Genomic DNA, 24,898 nt, shown 5'->3' with positions numbered 1-24,898 from the left:
AAAAAAAAACTAACTTTTACAACGTCGACAACCCAATAACGGTGATTCCGCTGTTTGTGATATTATGCAACACATGACCACCGTTAGCAATAAACCAGCAATATGGCGCTTCTAGCGTTTTTTTTTCAATTTTGGCAGTGCAAGAAATAGGTATCTCATAGCTTATCTATCTTAACACTCTATATAGGAGAACACAAAGAAATATTTTAACATTCATCGAAGTCATTTCAATTTTGGTTGTTCTGTCTTATTTCTTTCCCATTACACAGTTACAGTTAAGGGAGATTGTTGTATGTGTATATTAAGTCCGCATCAGCCATGGACTCTTTTTCGAACTGGCAATAAATTTAAATTAGGAGCTGAACTCGTGACTTGTCTGGGTTTTTGTTTATTTTTGTTTGAGATATCGATTCTTTTACACTCGTGAATTATGGTTTACGCGACATTATAGAAACATAGCTATAAAGTGGTGGGATTTATCTGGTGATTTGTTTTCGAATGTATTATTTTTTTAGTTATTGGATTTTTGTTTTCACACGAAATCTAAAGAATAAGTTTATTTAAATTTTGACATTTTCTCTAGAACAAAGCATTTTTTGATACATATCTTTAGATGCATATTTTTTGTTGTGAAGTATTCTATGTTTAAAAATATTTTTTGGAATACAAATTTCTATTTATTGGAATGTATTAAAATTATAATAAATAAAGGTTAACTACGTATTAATTTTTATAATTTACCACCATTTTTATAATTTACCCACCATTTCTTCCTTGTGAATACAAATTTTACCGCGAATCTAAGATGCACCTGGTTTACATTTTTTGAAAAAATATTTAATTTTAACCATATTTAAATTTTTAACCGCAAATATCAAAGCAAGAATCGATTTAAATGAGGTGTATTTAAACTTGAACTACAAAACAAAAGAGCTGAGGTCAAAACTTATTCAGTTCATATTGCATGAAACTAGTAGGTAAATGGTTATGCATATGTATTGCATTATTTTGCAAGGATATATTTGCTTTGAATTACTAGATATAGAGAGCTTCATAGTTTCAATTTCAAGTATATAATAAAAATGGTATTGAAATAAATATTTCACAATTAATTTGAGTTCACTAACTTATTTTAATTAGTTTTCTTTTTAATGCCGATCTTAATTAAATAGTTTTTTTTGGAGTCTTGATAACCTTTAAATTAATCAAGATAATTAAATTGTATGAAGTTACTTTTGAACAAAATTAATCTTAAATAAAATCGCCAAAAAAGTTAATTGAAATAATAAAACAAGCAATTAATCAATCTTGATGATTAACGAATGTGCAATTAGCTGCTAAATAAAAACGCCCTTTCTATATGAAGGAATGTTTAAATGTTTGCTTTAAAGCTATAATTAATTGATGGGGTACATAATAAGTATTAACAAACAAATTCAGAAGTGTATTTTTTAAAAACACTTTTTTAAACAATATGTGTTGAAGTTTTTTTCAGTTTTCATTTTTTTTAATAATATTATTTTCCATTTCTTAAAAATATATTTTGCTCAAAATCAGTTTAGCATTTTTAACCAATTCTTACATAAGTTCGATTATGAGCTTTTGTTGTTGTGTTAATAAATTACTTAATTTAATTTGAATACCTAATGTATACTATATTTTTTTAATTAGCTTTGATGAATGGTTTGTCTTAATGACTGACCTCAACCTCATTATACTCAATCTTTAAAAAATATGAAATTGATTGATATTTTTTGCTACTGAAAAAAAAGAGGTGGTAATAATGGCAAATCAAACCAGACATAACCGTTCAAAATAAATATTTGCTCTAATAGTTTAACATTTTTGGATAAAATATAAATAAACATGAAATACTTCCTTTAACGAGTAATTCTTCTGATTAAATAAGACTATTAATTAATATCACTAACTGGTGCACATAAAAGTCTTATAAATAAGTACATAATTATGAATTCAATACGAGATTTATTTTTTCCTCTGGGGAACACCCATTTTCACTTATAAATACCACTCACTATCTTAGTTAAAGCAAAATAAAAAATTTATTGATTTGGTTTGAGTGAATCCAGTTTTTATAGAAGGATAAAAGGAATTATAAAATTTGCAACTGACCGCAGTTGCTTTCACTTGTTACTTCATATTTTTTTTATTTATTTTAAAGCAGAAACTATGAAAAGGCTCTTAGAGTAGTGAACCTTTAGGATTTTTGTAGTCGTTTTGTTGACTGGGTTGAACCTTTACAGAAATATTTTTATGAATGTAAAACTAATTTATATTATTGATAAGATATATCTTTTTCTTGGGACCCACCCAGTATTGATATCTAATTAGGCAAAAGTAACCGATGAGACAAGTTCTTTGGATTGAATCAGCAATAGAAATTCATTGGAGCTGAGATACGAAGGGTTTAGTCATTATTTTTTTAAAAGGGTAAAATGTTAGCGGATTATGAGAATCAATGCCAAAATAAAAACCTAATCTGAGAAATCAGTAACCTTTTTTTATAGACTGATTTCTTACTTGTGGAAATAAGTTCTCTACATTCTTTTTTATGTCTGTCAAAACAAAAACAAGATAGATGCTCTTAAGTTCAATTTTTCATTTATAATTTATATTTAAAAAGTAATAAGTTTTAATTGATAAAAATATATGCCTACATAAACAATTAATTTTATAAATCCGTTCTCATTAAAATGGTAACAAACTCTCAAATTTTGTATTATGTCAGTTACATTTATACAATTTCATGTCGACATATTACCTACATATTTGCAACCCAAATAAATAATCCTCATCAAAATACTTCGTTATCTAATTGCGGTCAATTAAGTAAATATATCCATTGGATACATTAGTATAGATCAAGTAAAATTATTATAATCCTCCAAAGCAATCGTAGATCCCGCACAAAACTAGCTAATTGGAGATTTGTCAAAATATCTGAGTCACAAAATTCATTCAAGCAAAACACACACTTTCTTTTACCTTCACAATACCATCCAACATAGAAATATCCACAACACAACTTTATACTAACTCTTATTGGCATAAACAAGGTAAATCTTTAGAAAAAGAACTCGATAATCTGTCAATGGTTGACCGAATCTGACTCAAATAACGATTACAATTGAATATCGAGTACAATGGCACAAAACAAAATGACACACAAAAAATTGTTGTACTTACTCGCGACAACAGCAGCGCAGCAGCGCCAGCGTTGGCGAATATTATGTAAGCCTTTTTAGCCATCAAAAACAAACAAACAAAATAAAAAAAAAAGAAATACAAATACTTGAACTAAAACAATTACCAAGTTAAGATAGTAATCAATTTTGTGGCCAAGAGAGAAGCCGGCTGCTCCAATTCGAGTTGACTTTTTTTTAAAAAAGAAACAAAAAAAACGAAAAACTTTTTGACAACCATCAGCAAGCTAGTACATACAAAATCGTGATCGTAGAACGCGCGTTCGTGTTCAAATCACCTGCAACTTTAAACCTGGACATGCAACAAGAAAGTATCTATCTACATTTATACCAGAATATTGACTCTTATTTTGTCTGATGTGAACCAGCATCATCTGTGCCATGGTTTAGTGCGGCTTGATTGATTTTAAATGTTTAGACTTTTGTCACACTATATCTATGTAGGTCCTGCAAATCTGTATAATACAATGGGCATTTTTTTTTTTTGGAATGTTGATGTCAGATTGTGTTTTGGTTTTGTCGGAAAGTTTATATCTTCAAATCAAGTTAGTGGATAAATCGAATACCAAATTATCCTATTTTATATGGAATGTTAGTATTTTTTCTTTTTATTTTGTATAATAAACAAAAATCTGGTTTTATTGAAATTCTTTTTGTTAGGTGATGCTTAATTGGATCTGTCAGTTGGTAATGACGAATGTCATTGTGACAGGTGAGCTTATTAAAGTTATTTGTGGAATTTGGAGAATACGGAAATATTCAAGTTTTTTTGGTATTTGGAGGCGAATTACAGTTATATCAATTTTAGTTTTTAACAGTTAAAATGGGTTTGGTATAGATGTAAAGGTTTGCTGTGTTTAGGTGAGTCCAGTTTTCTTCTTTGAAAGTGAGTACTTTCTTGGAATAATTTTTTTTTTAGAAAAATAAATACTACTTTAATTAATGGGTGGTAGTTTAATTTTTTTTAGAAAACTCCCCGACAAGATCTCTTGAAACGGAATATTTCATTTAGGTAGTACCTACCGTATTATATGAATTTGTATTTATAAAAATATACTTGAAAAAAGTTATAAATAAATAAACTATATGACAAGAATATCTTTCGTTTTTAGAAATAGTTTGAACGTGCGTGCTATCTTCTATAGCTTATTTGAAAGATAATAACCTAAAGCTTTACCTAAATGAAGGATTTTTAAAAATTCCGTCATTTAATAGGTTAAACAGCGGTAAAACGGAAAGATGAAATTTGAACTAAAATCTAAACGCGAAGTTATAGAGAAATGATTTTTTTTTTGCTATAGATAGATGAGACTAATTTAAGAATAACTGCATTTAAGAAAAAATTCTAAAAAATTTTGAAACTAGCTATAACGTTTTGTTTGAACGTTGTACACGTGTTGGGGCTATGACAAAATGATGATTTTTTTGACAATTCTAAAGGTGCCAGGTGAAAGATGAAAAAAAAAAAAATTAGGTGTCTAGTACGGATTTTTTTGCCAACACTCTGCGTTTCGAAATATGAATTTTTTAAAAACACCTTGTTTTTTAGGGGTAATTTTGGGTAGCTTTTGATTTTTAGCTTTTAGGGCATGTAGGTTTTGGCCTTATGCATACATGTGGAATCGCTTAGTGTGTTTTGACTGAATAACGGAAGAAACAAGTTTTTAAAAAACACGTTTTTTGACCGTTTTTAACCGATTTTCATCGTTTTTTATTTTTATCTTTTTTTCTGTAATAGATACAGGAATTTTGAGATACCGGTAAAATAAAATTTTAGAATTCAACAGGTTGTAACTTTTGACCAAGAGCAGATAGAAATTTTATTAAACTTTTATGAGCATCCTGATACAATTACCTTTCATTTGGTATATCACACATAACGGTAGACTAACTACAAGCTACTCAATGTTAAATCAAGAAACTTGCGAAAACCCTCAAAACACCAGTGCAGATCTGTTGCCCCCTGAACAGATACCTGTGTGGGAAGTACCGTAATCTCAGTCTGGAAATTCGACATGGTTGACTTAAAAAAATTCTAACTTCTCTTGTAGGCATCTTTGAAATGAGATTGATACGTCATATAAAGGTGAAATAATAAACTTTCACATGGTATAAAATTTTTTATAGGTTGTCAAACAAAAAAATTGATCCTATAGCGTGAGAACATAAAAATAAATGTTTTTTTCTACTTTTTTTAATGAAATTTGATCGAATTAAAAAAATTGTAGCTCTTTTTGTAGATGTCTCATAGACCTGATTGATATATATATTTTGAGCTAAGACAATAAGCTTTCAGATGGTTGTTAGGGAAAAATGGAATTAATGACGTGAGAAGATAAAAATTCATGTTTTTTTTTGCTTTTTTTTTGATGAAAATGATTGTTTTCAATAAATTATTTGTATACTTTTTGAGCATTGTAAAAATAAAAAAATGGTTTAATTCTTAAGAAGAAATACTTGGCTTTTAAATTGCATAATTTTTTAATTTTTTAAATTTAAAAAAAAAAAAAAAAGGTATTTTTTTTAGCTTTTTCTTGTAAATTATGATTGTTGGAAATAAGTAAACGCTTTAAATGACTCATTTTAAACAAAAGCACACAACCTGTTTTCTGACGACGTTATCACGTAAAATCATCGTCCATAAACCGGCTTTACAGACAACCTCTTTTAAGCTATAATTCATGCTGTTTCAAACACAAATACCACACTAATCAAATATAGGGATTTTGATTCAAAGACCCTAGCTAGACCGTTTTCATTCATTTGCTTGATGTGCTAAGATGGATTAAGAATATGTAATTTAGCACTTTGGTAGAACTATGTATTTGGTATCGTCTCCTCCGTCAAAGTTCTCCTCATATAAAACTGTCCTGTTTATTGCCGTTTTGTAGAGCAAGCTCTTTGTTGAAACGATTTATTTTCATGGAACGAAAAATTCGTTCCAATTTTATTTAAAGTATTCATTTTCCTTGGTTTTTGAAAAACAAATGTATGATTACTTTTCTTTTGAAATGACCACATTTTTTCTTCATAACCTTCAAAGTTAGTTGCAAGATTGTTTCAAAAAGTGTGGAGTTAGATTCTGTAAAACATGATCTAAAAAAATCGATGCTATTTAATCTTTCGATATTTTTAATTTATTGGATTTTCTCGTAAATTTTTCAGTGAGTTTCAATTTGATCCTTGCCAAGTCTCCTGGTGTTTCATTAACATTTTACAAAAATGATTATAACGACACTTCACAAATATTTCATCAACATTCTGAGAATAGTGTTTAAATATGAATGACTTGATTTCTAAAGTGTTAATAAATATTTTATCCAGCTAGCTATTTCAGAAAAAAATTAATTTTATCTTGGTTACAAAATTTTTACGGAAAGCGGTTTAAACAATATATTGCGTTAATTTGTACACAATAGAAATATCCAATCTCAAATTCCCACAAAAAGTTAAATTTCGAAATAGTTTCAATTTGATTAAAATAAGATAGAATGAAGTTGCAATCTACATGCAATAAAAAAATAAAATGCACGACTGGGGCCGCACGTACTTGCTCTTATGATAAAAGTAGCTTTTATGTCAAAGATTAAAAAAAAAAAATATATTGAATTAGTTAAAATTTGATTTTTTTAAGGAATTTCATAAGAAATGAAAAAATACGAAATTATTTTTTTTTAGTTTTTCTTACGCCATATTTTTGTTACTCGTGTTTTTTTTGACAAAAACAAAAAACGCAATTAGCTACATATATTAAAATCACTTAAAGCATTATGTATATCAAATTTAGTCTAGAAAATTGTAATAACTCATTAACGGTGTACGGGAAGAGCCGACATCAAAGATTAAAAAAAATGTAAAGTCATATTTCCATTATCCGTATTTTTTGAGAAAAACTAAAAATGCAGTTACGTTAGATTTACGTATAACATTACTTGTGTAAAATTTAATCGAAATCGTTAAAGTCATTTACGAGAAAATTGCAATAACTCCATTAAGATGTACGGGAAGAGCCGACATCCGCGATTTAAAAAAGAGTTAATGTCATATTTTCACTATCCGCATTTTTTGAGAAAAACTAAAAACGCAGTTATGTTAGAACTGCAAACAGCATTACGTATGTTAAATTTAATCAAAATCGTTAGAGCCATTTTCGAGAAAGTTGCAATAACTCCAAAACTTTGTATGGGAGGTATACGTTTAAAGCGAGATATTAAAAAACAAAAAAAAACCAATCTTGGAAATTACAAAAAAATCATCTGTACCAAATTTCAAGAAAATCCCTCAACCCGTTTAGGCTGCAGCTTCATGTACAGCTTTTTGTGACGACGCACCGACGCACCGACGCACCGACGCACAGACCGACGGACGTCATGACGAAAACCACTTTTTCGGACTTCTCCATCATCGTAATGTTAGTTTTGATTAAAACCTCGAATTTTTTTTTTTACACGAAACCAATACTTGCCCTATTGAGCAAGTAACAACAGAAAATTGAATACAATTGAAACGCAATGGCAAGATATAAAACATACAATTTGAAAAACGACAACCATAACGAAATCAAATAATTATGTCAAAGTTAGTCGGGGCCAAATGTCAAACTCAATTAGCAAATTTATTCTTTGAATTTTTAAATCTTATGTTGGCGTCAAAAAATAAAAACGTATGCCATAAGTCCAAGCAAAGTAGCCGTGCAACTTCTCGTCTCCTTGTCTATGTTTTTCACCTTTATACCTATACTATCTGCGATGACAGAGCCATTTGTTGCACAATAATTTCCCTGCATTTCTTACATCTCAAAAAGCCTCGCATCGCAGCAGTTCATTGTACACAATGTTTCTCATGAAATATGATTTAAATTCTATTGTCTTTCACCACCAGATGGGTGATGTTCCCACCTAAAACAAATGCGGTTTGTGCATTTGCAACAAAACAATAAATTAAATGCCTCGTGGTAAATATTTGGCAATCAAAGTAATTGTGCCATAGGAAAAGTTAAATAAGAATTTTGTATGCATATGTAAAAGTATTTGAATTATATAAATAAAATTCTTTAATTTATTTTAAATTTTACAATAATTTCGGTTTTTGAATTGTTGATAAATTGTTTTATTGTGGTTTTCTTTGTAAATAAACAAAAACAATGACTTTAAATAAAATTCAAAATTTATTGCATTTTTTATGATCCAAATCCAAACTTTGTAGCGCATTTTTAATGAGTGGGAAGTATATTAGGTTCGTAGGTTATTTTTTTTAATGAATTGTTGTTAGCAAAAATTAAATAAACTCTTGTTGAGAGAAGGACCATTTGAAACAAATACAGTAGCGTCTTAAAATGTCACACGTTTTGTTTTTCTCACATTTTTATTTCACATTTTAAATCTTTCAAGTTATACATTGTATATTGCTTAAATTATCTCGAGGAAATTTTGTTCATTTCCACGAAAGCACGAAATCAAAGTTTTCCTAGCAATTTGTCAATCATATGTCAACTCAATTCACAAAGTGCATAATGGAGGAAGAATAATACTTTCTTGTTGAAGTAATAAATATTATCCCGAGGGTTTTATGTCTGCATTCATAATAAATTTTGTAAAATAATGTGACGTTTTGGTATGTTACCATGGCATGTCCATAATCATAAAAATGAGGAAATGATTTTTTAGATTTTGAATTCATTGTAAAATAACTTTCGAATGTACTTTTCACTGCCTTAAAAAAGTTCTTTATGTTGAAATTGGTAAGAAAAAAGATGTTACTTTAAATAGCTTTTTGATATAACTTTTATCATTTTACTTGACTTCACAGAAAGTCATACCTAACTTAGTTAAACCTGGAATTCGTTACTTTTTCTATCAGGATTGTTAAGTGTGAGTTCCAAGTGGAGTCATATTGTTGCAAGACCGGATAGTTAAATTAACTACATTTTTAAATGTTAATTCAAAAAGTTGGTATTATCTACTTAGTCCTTAAATTTGTTGCCTCTAAAAGTGACATTAGATAGATAAATATCAAGTCTAGCAATTAAGTTTAAATTTATATAAAACAAGATCTTTTTAATGACATCAATAAGTTCTGAATTAGCAAATTATTTTTTTTATTGTCAAAAAACAAGAAAATTTACTTGACTAATAAAACCTTTTACAATGGGCTTTAAGCTCCGATTTCCCAAAAAACAAAAAAAGATGGAAGATGAGATGTGTATCTTTTTTTATTTGTTATTTAAATCAAAATAAGATTTCCATGAGTGAATGTTATGCAAAAAAACACAGAAAAAACAAAATAACAGATGAGGAATATTTTCACTTTTAAATCAACAACAATACGATCTTTTATCTTGTTTGAAAGAAATTGAAACTTTTTCTTTAATAAGCAGATCAGATTTTATTTTTTTTTTCTTATAATTTTAAGTATGTCAACAAAAAGCAGCTATAGTATAAAGTATGTATCAGTAAGAAATAATCGCATCACGTTTTATTCATTTAAAACAAAAGAAATTCTCACATAAACCAATGGTCTCATGATTGCACTTTCTAACATAACATATATTTCTGTCTGTATTTGTATTTCAAATTGATTATATATCGCGTGTTGTTTTTTTTTTTCTGGTGATGTTTCGTTTATAAAATACTTTTGAAGAAAATACTTTATGTTCCTGTACATGAATGGATTTTTTATAGCGACAATATTCGATAGCGAAAGTAAATACCATATTGTTCAAATGAGAGTGTTCAGTGAAAAGATGAGTTATAATATAAATTATGACGAAGTTATGTCAAAGAAATGAATGAATTTAAGGAATTTGGAAATTCTGTGAAAACTTTTTATTTTCACTCTCTTTTACATATTGTTGAGGTACAAGGGTTTTTTCTCATTTTCATAAATAATACGGAAGAATTTTTTTGTCTAGAAAATATTAGAAAATATTACTTTAAGGTCGCTTACGAGATATTTCCATCTCGTGAACGGTTTTCAAACATAAATTCAACCACACCTAAAGTGTTTGTTTTTCTGTAAATAAGTATTTCCTGAATTAAAAAAAGTTTCACTTTATTTAATAGCTAAACAATCAATTATTATTATGATAACAAACAGCAGAAAAAAAACAAGAACTATTAAAAAAGATTATGTTGAGCTTCAAACATAAAATGCTGTTTTTTTTTCTTTCAAGACGGTCAAAGGTTTAAGTGTTTTTATTATTATATTATATATATCCCTGAAAGTGAATTTGATTAATTGTTAATAAGTAGATATACGTCCTCGTATTTAGATCAAATAGGTAAACAGGTTAAATAAATTGTTACACTTAATTTGATTTATTTGCTTTCTGATCTGAGTACTTAAGAAATTATAGAGTATTTGCTATTCATTACTTATACATTGTACTCTTTTTTATACCATTTTAATAATAATACAGAACAATTTCTAACTGGATTACTAATAATGTTTCGAAGCATTTCTTGTAAAAGAAGGAAACAAAACCTCGAAGCTATATATTTTGTTGGTTTTGCTATCGTGAAATTAATTAATAAAAAATAAAAAAGGAGAATATTTTCTGTATTCTGTAAAAAGATTTTCTACGCACTAAATTATTTCAATCCGTTACAAAAATTTCAAGAAGAAGGTATTTCATGGAAATCTAATGAAAGTAAGATTTAAGTCTTATCTATACGTTAAAATTGTCTAATTAAGAATGTGGTCAAAATAATATTATCAATTTCTATAACTGTTGACCTGGGTAGAAAATTTTTAAAATAGAAAAATGAAAATTCGTTAAGAAAGCTCTTAAGAAAGTTTAAAAAAAATCATGTTTGCAATTCACACTAAGTAGAAGTGAAACCTTAAAAAATCATCTTTCTTGAAAAGAAAAAAAAAAAAAAAAAAAATCGAAAAAATCTAACTTTTTTTTATTCCATCACCTTTAAATCCATTTTTTTATATGACAACCTATAGTAAATTTTATATCATATGAAAGGTTATTATTTAAGCTTTAAATATTTTCTTAAATCATGTCTGTCTTTGTTCGACATTCACAAAAAGAGCTAGAATTTTTGAAGTTAAATACAATTTTTATGTGCTCTAGATCAAAAGATATAACATGTTTTGAAAAAGAACATCTTTTCACCGTTATCTCAGGTTTATGAATATGAAATTAATTTCATATTCATTTGAAACACGTTTCATCGTGTTTCAAATCACTACGATACTAAAGAATTGTTCACTTTAAAAAAACTCCAAAAGTTTTCTGACAAGACAAACGAAATTAATTTACTTTATTAACTAAAGTTAAATTTATAAAATCTTTTCTATATAGCAGTTACATACTTACTTTCAATTTACACACATATTTATACACCACATGTTCCCATTTTTTTCAGATTTTACAATTTCAGCACGCAAAACAAAAGGCCAAAAAACTTACCTAGAAGAGAAAAAAAACAAAAAAGAGTTAGGTATTAGATTTCTATTGATGAGTATAAAAGTAGCAACAAATAAAGAGTATAATTAATTAATGTAAGTGGAAAAAATGAGCTGTTATTAGTTTAAATCGCCAATTAGCGCTTCTTTTGTTGTCTGGATTTGTATTCAATTTATTATTATTTTTATGTATTTTTTCAAATAATAATAATTTAAATTTTAAACTGTTAGTCGTTTCTTATTAAAAAAATCAAATAGTTCACAAATATTTCTAAAACTTAATCTGCTTTCAAAAGTCTTAATTAATTCAAAATTATGTAGGTGGGGCAAACAGAACATATTTTTTTTTTTTATTTTTCAGTTAACATTTGCATTTCAGACAGAAAGTATCAAGAATTCACTCAAATTCCAAACGCAAAATCACTTAAAATTCAAAGACAAAAACATTCATGCAAGTAAAAGTCAACCTAACTCAAAAACGAGTTAGTGTCCTTCAATCCAACAAATGATATTTGTTAAACAAAATATAATAGTAAAATGAATAAAAAAAAAAAATCGTGATCGCAATGAACTTCTTAAAGTAAACGAACAACTTTTCCATGCAATTTTCTTCTCTGACATTTCAAAAATAAAAAATAAAAAAAAGACACAACAACAACTTTATGGTACATGAAAAAAAGTTAGACAAACATGAATGCATCTACCACTACCAGTAACAAACCAGCCAGCCAGCCATCGCCTGAAGAAGATACAGTTGTCTTTTTTGTTGTTGTTTTTGTTGATGGAGATAATTTTTTTTTTGCTGTTAACCGCTAACCGGAAAGAAATAAAACAAAGTCTTGAAGTCTTGACAGAGTGCAAGTCGTAGTATATCCTGTCTAGATGCGTCAAGCTGAATTTCCACAAGTTTTTGTTTTTTTATTTTTGTGTATTTTTAATACTTTATGCTCGTGCCGTAGTGTTTAACAAATACAGAGATGAACCATTAAAAACCCCTCCTTGAGTTTTCAGGTTTTCCTAGATTTACAATTGATGATCAATTTTAGGAGATGGCAATGGCGTGACGGAACAGGCATTAGCTTTTTAACATTCAAACGTTAGGTATACAAGTTTTTCATGTCGAGGAAATAATTGTTATGGTCTTGACCGAAAGGGTAATAACATTTGAAGAATTGGACAAGTTCCAAATATGCATGTAGACGTACAAAAAAAAAATAATAAGCTCAGGAAATCACAGTGGGGTTTTGAATTGAAAAACCTGACATAGAAGGCGAAATATAATTCTGAGATCTTTTTTTCCATAACTCTTTGTTTCCCCCAGAATATATGAAAATTTTATTGAAAATTTACTTTACTACAAAGACATACACTGATATTTTGAAACACTAAGATGAACGTTATTAATTTCACACCAATCAAAAATCCTATTCAAGAGTCTTTTTAAATTAAAGCAATCGAGAGTTGACTTAATACTGATATAAACTTTAATGTCACCAGCGCAGCGTGCCTACCATGAATTTTACAAGTAAAAATAAAAAACAAAAGGGGGTCCTAAATAGCTGCCTTGCGGAATGCCAGAAGTTACATACATTCACATAATCTAAATGAATATTTTTGATTTGAACACGTTACAGGTAAGGTAGGATTAAAACCATTTTAAAAATTTAAATTTTGAATGATACACTAGATTTTATTGAAAGCCACGTTCAAGGGTGTTGTTAAAGACTACAAGTTTAGTAGTAGTAGACCTCCTATTGACGAAGCCATGCTTGACTTAGACTTTTTTCTTTTTCTTGAATAAGACCAAAATATATAGTTTATAAATGCTTATACGGATTAATAATAATATGTCAAAAAGATACACTTAAACTTATGAGTTTTTGAGTTCATCTATCGTTTAAAAGGAAAAACTTAAACTTTTTGAACTTTTTTGAACTAATTTTTCAGATCGAAAGTTCTAATCATATTAAATTATTTCTTCCTCTTAAAATATAGTCATAATAATATTTAATATAGTTTGCAAATAAAGTAAAATTCAAATGTTAGCAAGTCGAAAAACTTCACAACAGTCCTTTTACTGATTTACGATAAGTCCCAACTCAACTATTACTAGTTAAAGTAAGGATTCCATCTAGAAATTATTGTAACCTTTTTTTTACTTTAAAGTATGTATTAAGTTCTTGACGAAATTAAGGAAACCGACTGTTTACACGGTTCAAAACTGTGTCGTAGTTAAAACCCATATTGTATCATTTTTGATACGCACATAATTTTATGTAATTTAAAATGAAATTGATTAAATATAGCATTGTTTTGTGAATGAATTAATTGTTTGGGGTACCTATATATTGTTAATAAAAAACATTTATTATTTTTTTTTTTCAAATATTGTATTAATTTTTAAGAATATTTTTCGAATTGTTTTGTCTAAAACCGCTTTGGTTTTTTGAACCCAAACTTTTTTTGTAAATTAGAAAAAGAGTAATTTAAGCCATCTTGTGATTCAAAAATATGAAAAAGAATCGTAAATATTAAGCTATTAGATACGGAAACAAAAAAATTTATTACACAGTTTTTTAATAATTTTTTTTATTAATTTCAAATACAAAAAAAAATAAAATGTTATGGTTTCAAATACAAAAAAATTAAAATGTATTCAAAAGTATTGAAATATAAGAAAATTTGAATTAAAAACTATTTAAATTATTCCTTACTTCGTGACCTTTGTTTAATTAAATATTTAATCCTATGTGACCTCAAGCCCACATAGGATTAAATATTTAAAAACTATTTCCTTTGCACCTAAATTATAACTTTATCTGGTTAAGAATAAAAATAAATACTCGTTTTCTTTTTTTAAGACAAGAAATAAAATTTTGATCAAACTGTATTAAGAACGTTAACGAAATTGGAAGCAATTTTAGGGTCATCGCTACCTGAATAAGTACTTATATAAAACTGTTTTGATTCAGAAAAATGCATTTGGTCACCTTTTTTCTGATAAAAAGTAAAAAATAAAAATCCAAATTTGCACTATTTTTAAGGCGCTTTGTGTAAATTCAGGAAAACGTCCTTGATTTTTAATACAAAAAAATTAAATTTGAATAAATTTTGTACTAGAAATTTAAATAAAATTTTGGTGTTGCCTCAAATGTAACCCAAATTTTCGTAGAATCTACACCAAAATTTTTAACCGTGTATAGTATATACACTGTATACGTTTCATATGTTAGAAAGAATTGAAATAAGCAAACATTTTTAAAAGAATTCCTACATTTTTTCGGAAAGAATTGATGTTAAAATTCAGTTTAACAGAATTTTGGAAAAAATTGTTTCGTACCGAAGGATTAAATGAAACAAAAATTTGAAATGGAAGATTTATGCAGTTCAAATTTACGTTGTATACATTTGTAATTTATTAAAAAAATATATTTTTTGAACAAAAAAAGACACGACTGTACGATAACATGACTTTTTAATCAAATTTAAGTTGTTTGCTTAGTAAAAGTTAAAGTCTGCAATAAAAACTTTGATTTAATGTTAAGTCGCCTACTGTGCAGCTTTTAATTGAAAGATAATTTTCCATAAATTGAAAGATAGTATTGGTGACACAAGATGTCTGGTTTTTTTCACTATAAACGGGAAAACACCACCATTGAAAGGAAAAGGAAATACTTACTAAGACACAAAACAAAAAAAGAAGAAGAAAAGAAACGAAAAAAATAAAAAAAAAAACAAACACCTTTTACTGTCTTACCACTATAATTCAGGAGGAGCCTGCGGTTGACTTCACACCTTTGTTTTCTATTCCCTTCACGCTTCAGGCTGTATTCTCGCATTAAAATCAATCAATTGACTGGAAAAAAAAAGTTAATGGTTTCCTATTTAGCTGGCACAAGCGTGCAAACGTCTTATAATATTGGTATGGGCATTTGTCTTCATGGATAGGTAGGTATAAAGAAATATGAGCCTCTATTCACACAGGTTTCAGGAAACCAGTAATTTGTCATGAGTGGAGTCGCTTTTGAGTCACATTCAATTCAAAAGGGCTTTCGTAAGTTTTCCTTGAATCATGATCATAATCTCAATATTTTTCTACTTACACACCAATCAATCATGAATTTGAAATGTAGGGCTCGTGGGAAAAGAGGTTATGGTATAGAGTTGTTGATATTATTATTATTATTATTATAGTGACGTTGTAATGTGATATGCGGTATAAGCACTTGTTATTTTTTGCTTTCCCACGCTAGAACGTTTTTTTTTTCTTTTCTTCAGTGAATTAATTTGTATTAGAAATACACATATAGGTATAAATAGTGTCACAGACCTTCAAGTGCAAAACCACACAAGGTGTTCCACATTAGCACAAATGCATCATATCAATGAGGCTGGGTAGTTTCCAGGTCTCATATAGCTTAGAGAGTTTGAGTTCCAGGTTAGTCATCCCTCTGCTAATACAACTATAACAAGTTAATTGAACGAGTTTTGTGTGAGATGTATTTCAAGTCAACATCTTGATTATTTAATTTAAAAGTTGTTGCTCCTCTTAACGATCGATGTAATTGAACTTTTTGCCGATTTATAGAAAGTTGAAAGCATATCAATACAATAAGACTAGTTGATTGCAGGTTTTCGAAAAATGTTTTATTACATAGCTATTTAAGAAAATTATGTGTTTTCAATCGCTTTGATAGCAACTTTTTATTTGATAAGATTAAGTATTTTAGCGAATAAAAAAAGCAAATACTGGTAAAGAAAAAATGAATCGAAGACATTTTATGTATTTTTCAAATAGTTTTAGAAGAAAATAATTGGTAAAATATTTTTTACCATTCGATGCGATGGAGAGAAATACAACAATGTCAATCGATTTTGCTTTTATTTTGAATTGAACGAAGAATTCTGTCATGTCATAGCTCGAATAAAAGATATCTAATATCATTTTTATATTATTTAATATTTATTTTGTTAATTTCAAAGAATTATAAAAAAAATTGTAAATTTAAATTATGTGCTTCACTTTTGACGTCTGTATGAAAAGTGTGAGAATTAAAACAAAAGAGCTGACATCCAAACGTGTTTTTTTTTTTTTTTATTTTATTTGCCTAACAATGTAAAACAAAAATTGTAACAAAAAATTCTTCAGTTTAATAGCCGACATTAACTTTAAAATTATGCATCAGATCCATAGTTTCATGCATTTTAATGTTTATCTTCCAAGGAAAACATTCAAAGTATAGTAGTTTTCTCTAAAATATGTCAAAAAATTCAAATATTGACTCGTCAATGCAGCACTGTTTTTTTTTTTAAATAATAAAAAGGTTAACTTGAATAAAGTGCGTAGAATGTAATTGTGAATTCAGTTAACTGATTCAGACTGTGAACTATCCGAATTACTGTAACTTTTGCACAAATTCTTGTTTTTTTTTAAAACTCTTTTAAGTTTTAATGGCAAAAACGTGCGACCTAGTGTTCTTTATTTAATTTTTACGTGATACAGGAATATTTAATTTATTTGTATTCAACGAGAAATTGTAAAAGTTTAATTCCTCATTAATTTGACCTCGAGTGGTATTAAATTAATTATCAATCTTCTAACTGAACATTGAAAAAGTATAGATAAATCCGTCAACAAGTCTAGATAAATTTCTCCGCCTTATTTCTAAAAGACGAATTTTTCTGAAAGCTGCTTTAAATCGCATGACATAAGTGATGAGATCTTAGAGATTGTTTGCCAATTACTAAGCCAGTAAAGAGTTTTCTTGTGTTGTTCAAACTGATGCCTATACTTCAACTTGATCTGCCAGAACCAGTCGTTAGAATTAAATATATTTATATATTTTTTTAATTGAATGTATCTTTTAGATGTCATGTGTGTCTCTATACAACTTTATATTGAAGATTGTTCTATGTTCTCATTTTAAACTGGATCACTGGTAAATCTTTCGATAAATAATTTTATAACTAGTTTCAGGTACGCAAGTGTGTAAATACGACCGACGATCGACAACGTACGTGCACGTAATATTGGTCGCTCTAACGATTTTGTTTTCATTTAAATTATTTAAACGATATGATATATGAAGTTAAAGGAGGCTGTTTAAAAGTGGGTTACTGGAATGCGAGATACGCACAAGAATTGTGTGGATATAAAAAAAAAAAAGAAAAACAACATGGAAAACTGCGTTGAGAATTAAATTCAATCAGAAAATATTTGTTCGTTAAATTCTACATGGATTGGATTAGTTGCTAAAATTAACACAAGTTTCTTAAGTATAAACTGCCACTTTAAGATTGGTATTTTAAGCTTTATTAATATTTAAAAAAAAAATGCGTAACTCATAACGATATATGATTATAGCTGCAAGCTTTTATAAAAGTTTGCAATTAAAAACCAGTTTAAAGTGTCGATAGAAATTAATTTTAAATGTATAATAACTTTGCCGTAAATACGTTTACAACAATTCATTCAGATTTAATCAAGAACTGATGAAAAATTATTCAAATTAGCAACAATTAATAAGAAATTATTGTAAATTATCTTTTGATGAGATGGAAGGTGTGGTATTATGACAGTTTTGATTGATTCATAATATGCCTGCGTAACTTAAATTTAATTCATGTTGAGTGAGGAAACACGTGTGTTTTACTTTGGTTAAATTTTTTAAATGATTGTAGGGCTTAAAGTTTTTGTTGTTGAACAAACTTTTTTTAAAAAATTATTTTATTTTGTTATTTTTGGGGTAAATTATTCAGTGGTTGATCGCAGTAAAATGAAAAGCACAAGGTTTTGTGTGGGTCAAAATCATGGAAGACGGAATTTTTGATGTCCAATAAAGTTATAAAGATTTGTCAGAAAATAATCCAGTAAAGTCGGTTTTTGTAAAAAAAAAAGTACGCATACACCATAGTGACCCACTTCGATAATGTTTTAAACAAGTTGATTTTCATGAGATGCGACGAAAATTTAAAGCGTGTAAGTTAGGTAAGAAAAAATGTATGAAATGTAGTCTATTTCCTCTCCCTCCCCCTTTAAGGCAAAAGGGTTTTTTTAATTGACTGAATGATAAGAAACAAACAATTAAAAATCAACTGAAAATTAAATAGGAATAACTTTTCTCACAAAAAAAAAAAAATATGTTTCTATACGCCAGCCTAAAATTTAAATTGGCAATTGATGAAAAAAACTTAAATTTAATATTATTTTTATTAAAAAAAAAGCCTAAAACTCAAATTTTTAAAATCCATGGTTTTAAACCATTTACTACTTATTAAACAAAATACTGCACTCCTGCTATAATAAAAAAAGCATAAGGCTTCTATTTTGAAATGAATATTGATTAATTTTTGAAATATTACTTTTTTTATCTTTGATTTTCAAAAGTAATGCATCATTCAAACTGCAATCAACTACATTTGAGTTAAAAAATTTGTTACAATATTCATGTTATTTTTCAGTATAAATTCACCAAACCAAATCAAAGTAATTTGTTTATATTTATGAACTTTTCTGATTGAATTATGGCTTATAACATTTAAAATTTATTTTATCGAACTTTAATTAAAAATAAAAAAAATTATAAAAATTTATATTTTTTTAATCGGTTTTTTATTGCCCAGTAGTGAGTTGTTGAAATTAGCATAAAGAAGTTATTTCATTTGTTTCTACATAAATTTGAATGCAGATAAAAATAAATCTTATTTATTGAATTTATTATTTTGGAGTGAGTTGATATAATTCGAGTTCAAAAAATAGTAATAATAAAAAATGCACGACTCTGACGCACTTAGTTGGTTTATATTTCAAGGCTATAAATTTTTAGTTGAGTATTGGAAATGGTACTTTATTAAAGGAGTATATACAATGTACGAACTCTTGCTGTTTAAGTAATATTTGGATAAAAAAGTGACTTTTGAGTAAAAGTTGCAGAGGTTATGTATAATTAATATATTAGATAAATAAATAAATACATAATAAGTTAAATAAATAAGTTAAAATAAATTCCAATATAAGTAAGATAGTGTAGGTTTTCAAACTATTTTATGTGTGCTTTTTTCCAACACATACGAATTTAACATACATTTTTATATAATAAAAAAATCTAGATAAAAAAGTTTGTAATGTAGAAAAAATATATAAAAGCGTAGGAATTTTTCTTGTTTCCAAAATCTGGTTTTGCAAAATAATTATTATATCATGCCAATTAATGTATAGTGTCGATTTCAAATTCCAACGTTTTTTTTTTTTTTGCTCATAATTATATTCAATCAATTCATATGTGTATTAACAAAGTCAGTTGCACTGTCTAATTAATTATATACAAATGCTGAAATACATGACTAATGATTTAGAAAACCCACATAAGTGATAAGAAACATGTTCATTAAAGAATTAAGAAATCTCTGTGGACCTCTCGTTGATGTATTATACACTGACAACTTTTTTTTACAACACACATTTAATCGAGGTAAAAACAATTTTTCAACTGGTTTTAATTTTTTTATGTTGTCTAAATACAATGTTCGAGTATACGACACTTGATATTAAAAATATTTTGCCATTCATGAGAGATTGGGTTTTGTTAGACGAACATTGAGTGGAGTTAAAATTGTACTTGAGGGACATTGAGAATTTGTGAATTGAGAAGAGAACGGATAAATTGATTTAAAGACAATAATTTTAACCATTTATATAGATTAAAATCAAAGGTGTTACAAGTAGAATTTATTTAAAGGTAAAAGTTCTTTTTTTTTGTTAAGTATTGTCAAGGGACTTCACTTGTTATTAGGACAAATTGTATGTTTAAATGAAATAAACTCCTTTCGGGTCGCTTAAAAGACATTTTAAGATTTTAATTTGTCATTTTTATAACATTTTGCCTCTAAAAAACTAAACAACAGAAAAAATACCCTACACCTAAATAATATGTAATTTCGATGGACGAAATTTGAAAATACTATAAAAACCGAACGTATCAGGTATTTCAATTAAATTGAATCACAACAAAAACATTACTGTTAAAAAAAGAGCCAAGTTCTCCTATGTTGAAATTATTCTGGCAAAAAAAGTACTGAGATGTAAAAGTGTACCAAGTTCTAAAGTTTGGGTTCAAATTCGTATCAATAAAATTTTGATTGTTCTCTTAGTTATTTCAAAAATTGCAAAGTAAACAATCAAAATTTTATTGATACGAATTTGAACCCAAACTTTGGAACTTGGTACACTTTTACATCTCAGTACTTTTTGTGCCAACATAATTTCAACATAGGAGAACTTGGCTCTTTTTTTAACAGTAATGTTTTTGTTGTGATTTCACTACTTTTTGTAAGGTACATATGGCTGTAGAATTGAAAATCTCTATATTTGATGAAAATGCAGTGAAAATGGGCGGTTGCCACGATCACTGGCTAAAATTCTCAAATTTTAAATGCTTTCCTTTGTATAAACTACCATATCTACCATTCTACCAAATTTCAAGATTCTACAACAATCAGAAGTGCTCTTTAATATTTGATGAAAATTCAGCGGAAATGGGCGGTTGTTGCGCCCCATGGCTACAATTTTCAAATTTTAAATTTTTTCCTTGTATAAACTACCAGCTCTAGCATTTTACCAAATTTCAAGATTCTACGACAGTCAGAAGTGCTCTATAATATTTGATGAAAATTCAGCGGAAATGGGCGGATGCCACGCCTGGGCGCGCTTCCTGAATTGAAAATCTGAAATTTTCGATTTTTCCCTTTGTATACACCACCAGTCCTATCACCGTGTAAGATTTCAAGTTTCTACAATTGCGGGAAGTTCTCCATTATTTTGATGATCTGTCAGTGAGTCAGTTACGGTTTTTTTTTCGATTTTTGAAGCCCAATATCTCAGAAACTACTCGTAGTAAGAAGCAAGAAATTTTGTGAGGAGTTTGGTTTTGACCACCTCAACAAATGTAGCGAGTTTAAAATTTATAGCATCTTTGGTGTGGAAGTTAGAGGGGGTCCGAAAATGGCCTGAGTTGTTTCCTGTAAATAAGGGTGTAGTGCCAAAGTTGCTAGAGAAGTTGGCTGAGCACTACTGGCCCCTTGATCTACAACTTCACAAGGTAATATACGAGTAGGCAACCGAGCACTTAGGAACTTAGGTATATATAATTTTCGTCGTATTATTGCAAGGTCTTGTGTCATTTGAAACTGTAAGAAGAAAACATTGCATCCATTCCAGAGAGTGGTGTTGAAAATATTTATTTTTCTATTGAACAGCTCAGGCCTGGTCAATTTTCTTAAGATAGATTTTTACTCAAACTTCTTAACCCTAAAATGTAGTTTGAAACGACATTTTCGTTTCCTCATTTCCTCAAATGAACTAGCATTGAATTCGTTATTCTAACTGAAAATTCAGCAATGATGCTTATTTTTGAAGTTATATATCTAGTGCGGCGTTGGGGTTTATTTTTGAAGTTATATATCTAATGCGGCGTTGGGGTTTAAAAACTTACTTTTTAAAAAGAAATGTTAAATGAATTAGCAAGTAGCACTTTCTAGTACTCATAATTGTAAAAAAAAAAATGTTTTCAAAATAATTATTTAATGAAACAAGCTCAAAATAAAAAAATCCTCTTCAAATTTTCATTAAATTATTTATAATTTTATTTTTGCACACTACCAAATTTGTCTTGCCAGAGAAACGTCAAAAAAATAAGAAAATTTTTTCATAATCTCTGTACGCAGTCATGTAAAAAGGTCAAAATATTCACACTTTTTTATCAGTTATTTGAAAACATTTTGAATTAAGTTCAGGTCTTACTACTTGAAGGTCTCAAAGGACAAAAGACTATGGACAGAAAATGCATCCTTTTTTTTAAGCGCATCTGAAAAACCTCTCCTCATTAAACTGATTTGGCTTTTTTGGAATTTTTTCCGAAATGCAAACCAAAAATGCAAAATATATTTTTTTGGTATTGTACCTAAATAAAACTAAATGCGAATATTTTCTCTTTTAAGAACTGAAGTAAAAAATAAATAAGTGACCAGATAGAAAGGTATACGAAGGTTAAACTTCTAAGTGGATCGTGCATGTTAAATTATTTAATATTTTTTAATTATTAATTTTTAATTATCTAATTTTTTAAAGTTTATCTAGCTTTTTTGATTTGATCAGAAAATAACTCGTTGGAGAAATTTATACTTTTTAATTACTTTAATTACTTGCCAAACTAAAAATTTCAGTTTAGAGGAAATATCATTTATATCTTAATTACTAATCGATATATTTCGAGGTCAATCCAAATCATCTATCCAAATTTTAAACATTTACACTGATTTTTGTTAAAAATATGAAAATGTGAGGTGTTTTACTTTTGAATTTTTTTTAGCCAGAACAACTTACAAAAATGTTTAAGTTGAGAGGATCTTTAAAAAAAAAAAAAAATACATAGTGGACAAATTCTAATTCTTATACCCCTAATTTTTGGTTTATTCTATTCACTAACTAGACTTGAATCAATAATTATTTTTTTAGTAAAGAGCTAATCTAGATGTGAACAAGCAATAAATGAATTTTTTTTTTTCAAACAGATTTCATTTTTCAAGAGGGTAATAGTTTTTTCCTCATCGAGAAGGATGTTTATATCGTCTGTAGGAGATTAATATTTTTCTTTATAATAATTTCACAACTCATGAACCTCAATGAAAAGGCTTGTAATGACAGACAAAACGTTTCTCTTTTCTATGTGGTTATCATGTCGTGAAATCAGGATCTATTAAGTATTTTCAAGTTATTCCCCGGGAAAAAATAATTAAAAATACAGGACTAATATTTTTAAAAATGAGGTTGTATTACTTAGAACAGCAAAAGAAGGAAACACTTAATTATTTTTTTTAAATTTATCTTTAAACTTTTTACTTTACAACTAGTTATTGAACAAATTTAAACAAAATGGTGAAATACCAATTTTTCGTAATTGATATTTTTTTAATTATAAATTAAAACAAAAAAATCATACGTATTCCAAATGTATCTATTTTTCTATAAATTTTGAAACAATTAAGAAATTACGAGCCATCCTAATATAACACCAATTTCAATTATTTTAAATTTTTACCTTTAACTCTTGACTGTGATCCAACACGTACGGCACTTGCAAGGCGTTTAGTATCCAAAAGTATAACAAATATTGTCAGGACAACAGGGAAACTGTTCAATCCAAAATTAAAAATCCACTTCACAAACATTATGTGACCGTTGATGTTCCTTATAATTTTATTTTTTGTTTTAATTTTTTTTTAATAAAAATATCCAAGTTATTTTCGATATAAAATATAATATTTGTTTAGCACTTTAAAAATTGCACCTTATATAAAATGCATAACTGATTAAAAAAAATAAAAAATATGTCACAATAACCACATAATAAAAGAATTATTTATTTGAGGTTGATATATTTATTGATTTCGGTTTTATAAATTTATTTTTCAAAGCATCCAGTTGTTAAATAAAATTAAACTCCGCGAACCAAAAAATCACAGCTTATTCGATGAAGAAGTATCCCATTTATGATTTATCCATTCATGTGAATTGGTCTAATGAAGGATTTGCGGAACTACAATCGTGATGAAATAGATTTATAAAAGAAATTTAAACAAATAAAAAAAGAGAACACCAATCCAAGCTAACTTTGCGCGAAATAAGAAATGCGCGACCCGCGTTTAAGCACCAAACTGAAGGCAACCTTAACTCTGAACGGTTATTTAAAACCTTCTAAATGAACCAAGTCTTCGAGACAACAACTATTGCTACTGCTGCTGCTGCTGGTTGAGACCACGCAAAGAAATTACCAACTTCGAATTGCAGTCTCTGTTCTACCACAGAGACAAACACAAGAATTCGAAGATCAATCCCTCATTTAAGCCTTCACTATCGGCAACCAACACACCAATACCACATCAACTCAAGTTTCAGTTGTGTCGTATTAAGCTATAAAGTCTCAACTACTTGGTTATGTGTGTATACAATTTTTGCTCTTATTTATTAACATGAATTACTGTACTCGTGCAATATCCGTAATTTTGGTTTAAAGGAGCGGTTGGGCTAAGGCTCGATGCTGCCAATCAAGTTATTTCTAAACTTTAAGCTTTGAGATTTGTTACTCATTCGCATGCAGTTCGATCGAAAGAGAGTAGTTAACAAATTTTAAGAGTGAAGAGAGTTTGGGAAGTTCCGTTATACCGTACGATATTAAGACATAAGAGAATACCTTTTTCGG

At 27.9% G+C, this 24,898-nt stretch overlaps 1 protein-coding gene across 1 annotated transcript in view; it reads right to left on the bottom strand.

Annotated features, from left to right (window-relative positions):
• The window catches only part of LOC129906356 (uncharacterized), a 65,264-nt gene extending 40,927 nt beyond the window's left edge, over window positions 1-24,337 (bottom strand). The window contains exon 1 of the mRNA XM_055982092.1: window positions 23,738-24,337. Coding sequence (XP_055838067.1) covers window positions 23,738-23,867 — 130 coding nt within the window. The 5' untranslated portion in view covers window positions 23,868-24,337. The remainder of the gene's footprint in view (window positions 1-23,737) is intronic.
• Window positions 24,338-24,898: the final 561 nt, after the last annotated feature.

Source organism: Episyrphus balteatus, chromosome 1, assembly GCF_945859705.1.
Source record: "Episyrphus balteatus chromosome 1, idEpiBalt1.1, whole genome shotgun sequence".
NCBI lineage: Eukaryota > Metazoa > Arthropoda > Insecta > Diptera > Syrphidae > Episyrphus > Episyrphus balteatus.
The sequence above is the reverse complement of the archived record's forward strand: the minus strand, read 5'-3'. Positions and strand labels throughout refer to the sequence as shown.